The sequence below is a fragment of the Protopterus annectens genome, chromosome 1.part0 (genome assembly GCF_019279795.1).
Source record: "Protopterus annectens isolate FY-2018-M chromosome 1.part0, PAN1.0, whole genome shotgun sequence".
NCBI lineage: Eukaryota > Metazoa > Chordata > Ceratodontiformes > Protopteridae > Protopterus > Protopterus annectens.
Window position 1 is genome coordinate 705,858,009 of NC_056725.1, and position 12,651 is coordinate 705,870,659.

The 12,651-nt window shown below is 40.9% G+C and overlaps 1 protein-coding gene across 1 annotated transcript in view; it reads right to left on the reverse strand.

Moving 5' to 3' along the window:
- Positions 1-12,151, reverse strand: part of LOC122794176 (ras-related C3 botulinum toxin substrate 2) — a 398,987-nt gene extending 386,836 nt beyond the window's left edge. Inside the window, exon 1 of the mRNA XM_044062387.1 lies at positions 12,006-12,151. Coding sequence (XP_043918322.1) covers positions 12,006-12,040 — 35 coding nt within the window. The 5' untranslated portion in view covers positions 12,041-12,151. The remainder of the gene's footprint in view (positions 1-12,005) is intronic.
- Positions 12,152-12,651: the final 500 nt, after the last annotated feature.

Below are 12,651 nucleotides of genomic sequence, written 5' to 3' on the forward strand. Positions count from 1 at the left end.
GATAATGTGTCACATTACTTAATGCGGGGTGCAAGTATGTTCCATAGAAGAGGTAGTCATTGCATGACATATCTGTCTCTCTCTGCCATGATCTGTTTATTTGCTGAAACAGGTTCAGATCTGTAGTCCTAGTGTTTGCAGGACTATTTGCTTTCTGGAGATATAAGAGGCCTTCAACTGCAGGATCCCTGATGGCCTGAAATACAAGGCACAGGTGACCGAATATATAAGACACTAAATACAGGGATAAAGCCTTTAACCTTTTGGTAGCTCAGATCTTAGTAGCTAAGCCCCATGATATTTTTTGTCCAGAACCTTTGGGGTGTCTCTAAATGTTTGATATGTGTAATAGGATACGTACCAAAGGAGGTATGGTATTTGATAATGGGATTATCAGTGTAGAATATAGATACGTATCGATTTCTTTGGATGTAGAGGAAATACCTTTTGTGACCAGTTGTCGCAAACAGAAGGATTTCCTAACCACTGCTATGACAATGATCAAAAGAGATGGGAATTATCTACCTATTTTCCAAGGTCTCTCACAACATCTTCATTGTGGAGTGGGGTGATTTCTATACTGTGCTATACTATACTATACTACACTGTACAATATCATACTGCAGTCTGAGTGGGGGTTATTTTCCAAATGCAACAATACTGCATTTTTTAGCAATTAGTTTTAGCCTATTTTCTAAGCATCAGTTATTAACTCATTCATGTTGTAGTTTCTGTATATCAGAATGGGATTTGTGTATGACATCCAGTTTACAATCCTGTAAAAACCTGGTTAACTAGAGATCCTCATTTTTGATTTGCAGATCAGAGAAGTATATGCCAAGTAGTAGAGGTCCTAGTATGGATTCCTGAGAGGCCCAGCTGCTTGTCTTCATACTCTCAGGGACACACCTACTACCCTCACTGTGTGGGTTTTGTCCCACTGCCAATTTATCTCCACCTAACTACATAAGGATACTACTGGAGAGCTCTGATATTGTTAGTTATGTTAGCATGTGGTATGGTGTCACATGCTTTGGTGAGGTTAAGCTATGCTGTATGGACATTGTGATCACAGCCCACAGCTTTTGTTATATTATCAAAAAAATTACCAGATTCGTTTTATAGGATCTACTCTTAATAAAGCCAAACTGCTGATGTCAAGTCTTAAAACATTTTAATGTCATTGTTTATCAGGTCTTTTAGGTTCATAGGTTGGTACTGGGCTATCTGCCCGAAGGCATATATTAGCCCAGCCACGATGTGTGGTATTCACCGCCCCTTTAGTAGTTCCCTAGACCCTTGTACTAGCAGCTAGAACCCTTGGCCCCATCTAGTAGTGCTGTTGGTGTGATCCCCGGTGTAAACTTTCTGTTACCCATCCACTCATCAAGGTTCCTCTTGAAGAGTGATAGTGAGGGGCTCTGTCTTATGTAGATTGGGACCCTGTTCCATAGTAAGGGAAGTTCTATTCATTGTTGTGTTGAGGTTTATATCCCTAGAGCATGTAACTTTGGTTTTGCTAAGATGGAGCATGTTCAACAATTCTGAGTTGGACATGGCTCTGTACATTAGACAGAGATCGCCTCTAAGAAAGCAGTATGCAGCAGAGAACAGTCTTAGCTTTTTCAATCATGCTGCATAGGGCAACTGTTTGAGGCCAGTAATCCTCTTGGTTAGGTACCTCTGTGGTCTCTCCAGCTGCTGGAGATGTCTAGCCAGGTACATTCCAATTGGTGCATTGTACTCAATAATGGGTCTGATGAGGGAAGCAACAATACTGCATTTTTTAGCAATTAGTTATATAGTTTTATGATGCATCCTAAAGTAAGTAAAGAAGGGTCTGAAATCATCCTTAGCTACTTATGCCAGCCTAAGTTCATGGGAAGCATTTGTTTTCCTGATGTTTTTTAAGTACCTTAGATAACTGTTTAATGTTGACCTTGATTGTCTTTAGTTATGCTGATCTGGTCTTTAGTTATTCTATGAAGCTTTTTCCCTTTTAGTGAGGCTTTTATTTATACATGTGGGCCACCACTCTGGTCTGCACTTATATTTCCCATTTTGTTTAGTTTTGGTTGATATTGTCAGATTAATACAGGTTTCTATGTGAGTGTAGAATTCATTTGCATAATTACTAGCCATGTCAATATTTTGTGGGGTACAGTTATTCTTGAATTTTAACATTTCATCATAGAATTTTAGGAAATTCGTACATATGAAGTCTTTGAATACTATGATATTTGCATCTGTTGGTTTGAGGATTTTGAAGAAGGCTACCAGTCTGTGGTCAGACTTGACAGGAAAGGCATACCAGTGGGATAGTGCATATTGATGTTATATTTGTAAGGCCCAGGTTAAAAATATTTTATTACCTTGTGTGTCTGTTGACTATTTGGTACAGAAAATTCTATTTTACAAAACTGAAGAATTTTTTGGCATAGCCTACATTTGCCGTATAGGTTTCCAGTGTATCAAAGTGTAGTTAACATCATACAGGATGACAGAGCTCTTTTATATTCGAAGTTGAGCTACTATATTTAAGAATAAGACATGGTTTTCGGGGATCACCAAGAGTGCCCTGCAACATGCTAAGACCTGATAGTTGGTTTTATTAGAGTGAGTTGAATCTTAATACGTTTGATTTGTGGGTGTTTGGGAATCTGCCTCAAAGTAATGTGTTTTTTTAACAAATATGGATATGCCACTGCAGTTCCCATTCAGTCTAAAGGTGTGGTAGGTGCAAAACCCTGGTATAGAGGGGGTACCTTCTGCACTTTTAAACCAAGTTTTAGTAATAATATGCACAAGAATATGCTCCAATTGTTAAAGCGTTTTATATATGGGTAATAAGATAATTTGACAGGGATGTACCAGTACCTATATTTCACCAAGGTCTTTGACTCTGTCCCACATAGGTGGCTGATAAGAAAAGTGGAGTGGTTAGGGTTAGGAACAGGAATAAGGAACTGAACTGATGCAAGGTTAAAAGGTAGGACACAGCAGGCTGTGAACACAGACATGCCATCTGTAATATGGAGCAGGATTAACAGAGTACTTAATAGGTTACTCATAGATTCAGTACTCTTCAACATGTTTGTTTCAGACATATCTGGGGAAAAAAGTAGGAATAGCATTTCCAGTGATGTCACAAATGGTAGGTAGAGTAGGGAAGTGCCTAGGGAAAGCTATGGAAAAGCTGATCAATGGTAAGAAGGATGACAGCTGAGGTTCACTACAGACAAATGCAAAGTCCGGCACTTTCATGGCAAACCAGTGTAAAGTATCATCTGTGGGAGGAGAAGTAATGGAAAAAAGAAGGACAAGATCTGGAGAGACTGCAGCCACTATTAAACTAGTGGAAGTAAAGAAACAGCAGGAAACAAAGTAGCGTGGCTAATCCTCAAAGACAGAAAGTCCAGAACCAAAGAAGTAATACTTTTATTCCACCAGGCCATGGTCAGGCTACTCCATGAAGTGCTGTGTGCAGTTCTGGATGCCACACAATGAAAGAGACGTTAAGCTGCTAGAAGGACTCTAGGGAAAAAACAAATTAAAAAAAGTGCATAGGATACAGAGAAATGAATCTGACCCGATACTTTGGCAGGTGGAGATATTCTCACTAAAGCCCAGAAGACAATGGGTCCATGACATGGGTATACAAGGCTATGTCAAGGGGTCATGAAGGGGTCATCCTGAACAGAAAGAACAGAAGAGAAGGTGAGGTTACAGCTAGCAGACTGCAAGGACTTCTTCACTGAGAGAATTGTGGACCATTGGAGTAGACTGCTGGAATGGGTGGATGGTGGAGGGAAAATTCACACAGGCATTTAATGATAGTGTGGGGCAGTTAGAAAAAGGTGTATAGAAGAGTGTAAACATGGAGACAAAGTAGAAAGTTAAATGCATGTACAGGGCAGACTAAATAGGCTTATTGTCTCTTTCTGTCATCAAGCAAATATAATGCACCATAATTTTATTTTATTTATTTATTTATTTTATTTTACATTTGTTGACCAGAATAGTCCGACTGGATATATGTCCATTTTCAGGGGAAGCCCAGGAAGAAAAGCTCCACATACCAAAAAAAAAAAGACAGTATATACATCACTGAGTGATAAACTCAGGCAGACATGTTTAGAAAAATATAGACAAAGAATACAGGCAGATATCAATATACACAATGTGCAGGCTTACATCTGATTGGCAGAGACGTATCAGAAAAAGTGAACATAGAATACAATCAGATTTCATAATTCACAGTGCTTAGACATTCAAATGCTATGAGGCATAGATACTTTGCTAAACAGCAGGTTGGGTAGCAAGACATGTATTAGTGAAGTTGTTAGTCAGGTGTAGAACAAGACCACAGCCAATGAGATGTGAGGTATTTTTTGAGTTCTCTTTTAAATAGGGGTAGTAAGGTTTCCTTGGTAATGGTAGTAGGGAGTAGATTCCAGATTTTACCAGTTGAGTTGGCAAATATAGCATTGCCTGCAGAGTTGTTGGATTTTTGGGTCAGTATCAATAGTTTATCAGCTGAGCATAATGGCCTGGGGGCACTATGAGGGGTGAGAATATTTTTTGAGGGCAGGGGTGTTATCGGATTGATGGAGTATTTTATGCGCTACTATAAGCTGGTTGAACTGTAGAAGGGTAGGATACTCTAGCCATCCCAGTGCTTTCAGGTTCTGGCAATGGTGGGTCCTAAAAGCCATGCCAGTAGCAAATCTGGCTATATGATTGTAACATCCTGATAATTTGTTGAGATCGGTTTTGGATAGGTTGGTGAGTACAGGGGAAGCATACATAAGGGAAGAGAGGAGGTGTGATCTTGCAATAGCTAACCTAGCTGGGGGGGATGAGGAAAGGTTTGGCTCTGTACAGGGAGCCAAGTTTTTTGTTGATGGACTTAATAGTGTGGTTTACATGTTTATCAGATTTAAGGTTGTTGTCTGTTATTATGCCTAGAAGCTTTGTATGGTCATCAGGATAGATAATGGTGTCATTGCTAGATTTGATGTTGAAGGAAGGAGGAGAAATTCTATGGTTAGGGGAGAAAAGTAGTAGCTTGGTTTTGTTAGAATTTAGAAGCAGGCGGCAATTAGCTAGCCATGTTTCTGCCATGCTGAAAGTGGTCTGGGTGAGAGTTAGAAGTTGTTTAGGAGAGGAGGCACAGCATATTAGCATTTAATCATCTGCATATTGGATGCAGGTGGCTCCTGGGATGGTGTTGTGCAGATCATTGATAAAGATAGAGAAAAGATGGGGACCTAGTATGGACCCTTGTGGGACACCTAGGGTTAGCGGAAGTTAGGATGATAGCTTGCTCTGCCATAAGACAGCCTGCTGTCTACCGTTTAGGTAGGAGTGAGACCATTGTATTGCGTGTTGGTCTAAACCAATGGTTTGTAGGGTATTGAGCAGCAGCTGATGGTTGACCATATCGAAAGCTTTTGCGAGATCTAGGAAGAGTGGTGAAGATAGTTTGTTGTTGTTATGATGAAGATTCATGACATTAGAAAAAGATAGAAGAGCCATGGCGGTACTGTGGAATGGCCTAAAGCCATGCTGAGAGTCGGCGAGCTTTCCATTTTGAATAAGAAAGTGCATGATTTGTTTGTGTATGCATCTTTCCATGATTTTAGCTAGTGGTGAAAGAATGGCTATAGGTCTAAAGTTAGATAATTCTGTGGAACTTCCTCCTTTATGGAAAGGTATAACGTGATATTTTCCATATTTCTGGGATGGTTCCTTCTGAGAGGGATCTGTTGATCAGTATAGAAATGGGAAATGCTATGGCATCAGCTGCTTTTTGAAGATATTCAGCTGGGAGGCAGCTAGTGTAGTAGGTTTTAGCTTTTTGAGTATGGTCCGGATCAGATTGGTAGGTACGATTTGAAAGGTAAAGGTGGGTTGGGTGCTGGGTGGATCAGGGCTAGATGTGCCAGAGTTGGTGTTTGTGTCTGGAGTGAGATGGGTAGCTAGAGACTGGATAGTTTCAGTAAAGAAGGGAGTTGAAGCTGTTTGCAATTTCTACAGGGGATTTATCAAGAGCAGCTGATGGGGTAGGAGTGGCGGAATGCCCTGGGTGGAGAAGATTGTTAATACCAGCCCAGAACTTTTGAGGTTTTAGCTGATATTTTTGTTGGAGGAGGGTGTAGTGATTTTTTTTTGTCTAGAATGACAGATTTTCTGGTCTGATTCCTTAGCTATCTGTATCTTACTTGGTCCATAGGGGCTTTGGTAACATGCCACCTGGCATTGTTTCTTAGTTTAATTTTGGTTTTATTTAGATAGCCACTGTGCCACTGTGCAACTGTGGCTTTTACACAGATGGTACTGGTAGGAGCATGGTGGTTAAGGATAGCCAGAAATCTGGTATTAAAGTACTCAACTGCTTCTTGTAATGAGAATCGTTTCAAGACATTCCAATTACATGCTTTGAGTTCATTTTGGAAGTTGTCAAGGTTAACGTTTCTGATGTTTCTCATAGTTTTGTAGGTGGGCTGGTTGGGAATGTTGGCTTTGAGCCTAATAATATAGGTAAGGCAGTGATCACTTAGATCATCGGGTAATGTACCTGACTTGTACTTTTGGGGGTGGTTGTTAATAAGTATCCAATCAAGGATACTATCTTTAACCCTATTTTTGCTAAATCTGGTGGGGGTGGCAATGATCTGAGTAAACCCATGGAGGTTTAAATGGGTGGAGGGAGTTTCAGAGAAACAGGTGTTCCAATCGATGTTAAAGTCCCCCAAGACAATGGTAATCTAATGTAGTATGTGGAGTGCTGCACTTATGCTCCAAAACTGGGAAAAAAGGCAGGCTTTTTAAACACTTTTCCAAAATAGGAAAGATGCTTAACAAGATGTTTTATGCACCTCTAGATATAGTCCAGTCTTGCACTAGAGCTTAACAGCAGTCAGTGCAGGCCACCACAGGCAGCAGCAAAAGCAAAACCAGCTTTAAAAGTTGGAAAATATTTTGCTCTGCCACATGTTTAAACAAAATACATGGCAGAGGGAAGTGCTTAGCAGCCTATAAGTCATTAGTTCCTTACAGTGACACTTAGCTTCTGTCTTTGTTTGTGCAGAAACACTAATTGTTTTATGGTTTTCAAAAGCCACAAAACATCTCATGGTCGTACACCTTTTTCTGTAACTCATAGCACATGGAATCGATGAAGTTCCTTGCTCTACCAAGAATTATGACTAGGTCTCTCCATTCATAACTCTGATTATGTTTCTTCATATTTATGTCAAATGTCACCTCTCAAGCATTGCTTTGCTATGTTCATGAAATTCATCTCTTGACATCCATAAACAGGTTACGATTTGATACCCAAACATATTCCTCTGAAAAGTGTATTAGAATTCCACTCTTGCTTAATTCTGTAACAATTGCTTCTGTAATATAAGACAAATTATTAAGATGGCAGTGGACGTAAATAATGCTGGTGTCATGTAACTGTCTTGCTTGTACAAACGAAGAAGTCCAGTGTGTCACATAACCACGAATGTCCAAGAGGATCATGCTGGAAAGGAGAGCACTGTTTTGTAAGAGGCCAATTCTCCATTTACAGGGGTAGAGACAGCAAAGTAGGGGACTTCCCTGCTGCAATAGCATCTACTGGTGGAGGTTGGGATGCTAAAGCTTCATACAGAGGATTACTTATTATAACAGCCTGTGAAGGCAGATCACATTATGTTCATGCAGTGAACATGTATGAATTGAGCATTGTTGCCACATTAAAGTCACTGAAAATCATGTATATCTTGTACAATGCAACAGAAGTTAGGGTATAATAATAATAAATATCCTGGGCACATATTATATACTACCTGTGATGTGTCTCTGATTCTAAGTGAAATAAAATGAGGATATCAGAAGAAAGGAGGTCAAAATATTTTAAAAAAAATGATCCCTCAGAGCCACACACTCCAGGGATCTAAATCTTGTCATTTCAATAAACAAAACATGCTGGAGGGATAGGTTCCTGACCCAGAGACTCCCCAGACTTTGGAATAGACTACCCATACATGTCAAGCAGAGCACCTCTTTGGCCCTCTTCAAAAGGAACCTTGATGATTGGATGGGAGAAAGGAAATTCACCCCGGGGATCACGTCTGAAGGTCCTACCAAATGCCCTAATATTGGGTGATTTCAGTTACCCAAACATTAACTGGGAGAACTACTCAAGTACTAACTCCCTTGCCCAACGCTTCCTAGAATTTATAAACTCGAACACCCTGGATCAACTGGTCAACACCCCCACCAGAGGTGACAACATATTAGACCTGGTCATCACCAATATGGGTGACCGGTGTTCTACACCAGAGGTCAACCCCACGCTGGTTAGATCAGACCATAGACTAATCACTTTGGATATCCACATTCCGCCCTCACCCCCAATCAAGGAAACCAATGTGAAAAACTTTTCAAAAGCAAACTTCACGTTACTTAAGACCGAGGTGGAAAGGTTCACAGCCCCCATGCTAAAGGACAACCCTGTCCAAGCTGCTGAATCACTTACAAAGGTACTCTATGAGCACCTGCAAGAATGCATGGATCATGCTATCCCAAGCAAAACCAAGACTCACTCCTCCAAGAAAAGGAAACCAGTCTGGTTGACCCCTGCCATAAACAAGCTATACAATAGAAGGAGGAAACTAGTACAGAAAAGAGTAAAATCCCAAGAAGGAAAGACATCCCTGACCTCTATCAGCAAGAAACTATGATCCCTCATAAAAACATCCAAGGCTAGCTTCGAAAGAAAAATTGCCAAGGACTCCAAAGATAACCACAAAGCGTTCTTTAGCTATGTCAAGAGCCTAAGTGGAAACTCTCAGATCTGCTCTGAGTTAGTGCAGAATGGCACAAAGTACACTGAATTGACTGATATTGCCAACATTCTGGCAGACCGGTTTAGTGCAAACTTCACCCCCCTCTCACCCCCTAAAGGGCCCATAACCATACCAGAAGAATGTAGAGCCCCAGCAATCACTGACACACAGGTTAAAACAGCCCTATCCAAATTCAAAAATACAGCTTCAATGGGACCAGACGGTGTCCCGGGCTATGTCTTACATGAGCTCCAAAATGAACTAACCCCTCATCTAAACACACTGTTCAAACTCAGCCTCTCTACAGGCTATGTACTCATAGAGTGGCGCACAGCAACAGTTAACCTGCTTCACAAAGGTGGAGCCATAATGGACCCTGGGAACTATCGCCCTATAAGCCTGACTAGCCTGGTCTGCAAAGCTATGGAGCGCATCATCATGGAACTCATTAACAGAGACATTGGGAACCTGCAAACATTGGACCCTACCCAGTTTGGCTTTGTTAAGGGCAGATCATGCCTCCTAAACCTGGTGGACTTCTTTGAGACAGTTACCAAGGCTTTAGACGAGGGAAAGGAGGTCCACACAGCCTACCTAGACCTCGCAAAGGCTTTCGACACCATTCCCCATTCTGGTATTATAGATAAGCTCATCAGCCTGAACACAAACCCCTATGTCACGAGATGGGTTGCCAATTGGCTCTCGGATAGAACCCAAATGGTGAGAGTTGCAGGCTCTAGGTCTGACTCTAAACCAGTTACAAGTGGCATCCCCCAGGGCTCAGTCCTGGGACCCCTCCTGTTCGGTATATACTTCTCAGAGGTGCAGGCAAGCACAGGAGGACTATGGCTGACCAAGTTCACAGACGACTTCAAACTGGGGACCATAATTGACTCTCCAGCTGATACAGACATCCTCCAGAAGGGTCTCACTGAGACGGTTACCTGGTGTCAAAATCATGGCCTCAAGCTAAATGCCAAAACGTGCATAGTCATCCCCTTTGGAAATAACAAAGTACCCATGAACTACTACATACATGGTAGTCCCCTAAATACAGAAAATGTAATAAGGGATCTAGGGACACAAGTAGATAGTAATCTCTCCTTTGATAATCATATTGCCAAGGTGGTTAGAAAATCCTTCTATGTGGCCCACCTAATCACAAAAGGGTTCGCGTCTAGAACTAAAGAGGTTATTGTGCCCCTGTACTCATCACTCATCAGACCCATCATAGAGTACAATGCCCCATTTGGGATGTACCTTACAAGACACCTGCAACAGCTAGAAGGACCACAAAAGTACCTCACCAAGAGGATAACTGGCCTCAAATAGATGCCCTATGCAGCCTGACTGAAGAAACTCCAGCCGTACTCGGTTGCATACTGCTTACTCAGGGGTGATCTCTGCATGACCAACCCAGAATTGATGGACATGCTCCACCTAAAAAACAAATCCCCAAGAGCCACACGCTCTAGGGATCTAAACCTCACTACAACGATAAATAGGATGTGCTGGAGGGATAGATTCCTGTCCCAGAGACTCCCCATGCTTTGGAACAGGATTCCAATGTACATTAGGCAGAGCCCCTCTCTAACACTCTTCAAGAGAAACCTTGATGAGTGGATGGGAAACAGAAAATTTACCCCGGGGATCACTGCAGTGGCTCTGCTGGACAGAGGCAGAGGGAACTAATGGCTCTGCTGGACTGAGGCACAGGAAACTAATCTAAGGGGGTGGTGAAAGCCAACACATTCTGGCTAGGCTTATAGATGCCCTCGGGCAGATAGCCTAGTACTAACCTATGAACCTATGAACCTATGTGGAGTGAGCTTCCATACTTAGCCTAGCTAGCTAACCCTGAGGCATCCTGACTTATTTTCATAGAAAGTTACCAGTGGAGTGAGCAGATGAATGTTATACTTCTCCAGCTATAGGGTTTCTCAAACATTATCAGAAAGAAAATGTTTTTTTTCAAGAAGATAATGCAATACATTCTAGAAGCTGGAAGACTTCCAGAATATTTTTAATCATTTTTTTTTACATTAACTGTTATAAATATATCAGGGATCCCTGTATAGAGCACATTTACCTTTCTTTGGCCCAGTCAGCTATGAACAAGTTACATTACAAAGATCAGTTCTAGTTTAAAACACATGCAGAGATGAATGTGCAGGTAGTAAAAGACACAATGTATCACATGCAAGAAAACTGTTAGTCTGAAAATATCCTTTGATTATTTTAGGTGCCTGACAAATGACCAATAGTGATCGTTTTTATCTATTGTTTCTAAATAGATATACAGTTCCACCATTAATGAATCATATTGTCATTTTATCCATAAAGCATCAAATATACGATCTCACAAATGTGTCTATACACACATTACTTGAACATTAATTTGTACAGGAAATGAGAACTGCATTTTCAAAATTTCCACTTCTAAGACTGAAACACCCACAAGCTATGTAACTTTCATAGTCATCGTACATAAGCAGCAATGCATCTTATATTACTCCCCATCAATAATAGCAATCCCCCACAGTGCCCATGAACTGATGTCTTCACAATTTTCAGTCATAAAGATGAGTCCATTCACACAATCATTAGCTTTATAGAGTTTTGAAATGCAGAACAAAGTCCGTGAAGAGAAGTTGACAGCCACACCTTATTGGTAGAATCTGAATTAGACGAGGCAGTAGTACATCAAAAGCTCACAAAGTGCATCTCAAAATCAAGCACCCACAGTTACATACTTTTTCCACCATTGTGAAACAGCTAGCTTGTGTTTGTTAATCAGTACAGGGTATATGTAACTAATAAGGCATGATCACAGTAATGCTATGAGTCACAGCCATGTACATGTGTTGCAAGTCCCCACAACTGCTTTCTTGAAGTAGTTTAATTACTAAAGTGTCAGACTGTCCACTGCTACTAGAATAGAGTTCTGCTGCTCAGGCAGTACCACTTCACTTAGCAGTTGTTTGTGAATCAAGAACATGAAATCAGCCTATACATACAAGATGGGAACTGATACCCATCTACAGCCTGCACCGGATATTCACTTGATGGCACTGGTAGCTTGAAATCACACCCTGACACTTGTACACCCTAAAGTTCTCTAGTTAATGACAGAGAATAAAAGAATTAAAGCTTTCTACATACCCGTCTCCTACCACAACACACTTTATTGCCTGCATGTTGCCGCACCTGTCAGATGCACAAAATAATGTTAGCCGTGAGTAAAAGTAAACAGCCAAGTAGCAGTTGAACCTCTTCTGTGCTACAGCTTCCTCTTTACTTTTTGGTTTTCTTCTTCCTCCCTGTTGTCAAGGTGGTTTTTAATCTCCTCCCTAGCAGTTTCCTGACAGGCTGAATTCTGCTAGCATGTCAGTAGCTATGGTGTCACTTCTGCAGATTAAAGGAAGTACAAAATAAGTTATTCTTATGTTTGCTTTTGCTAATATCTTCTAGTGGATGAAACTGTAAAACGCCATTTTGTTGCGAGTTGCACATAAGGAGTGTTCATTTTCATGTGACTTTCCAATGTTCATGATGTATTGTAATAATAAAATGCAAAAACCCTACTAGCAAATTGTAAAATACTAGCAACACACACACACACACACACACACACACACACACACACACACACACACACACACACACAAAGCCCTCAACATCTTACCTCCACAATCAGGGACAAATTCAGAAATAATTAGGGATAATCAGGGATGTTTTTTTTTTTAAATATGAGGGCTATTAACTTCAGAAGTTGACAGAATAAGAGAGCATAAATTAACATGCATTT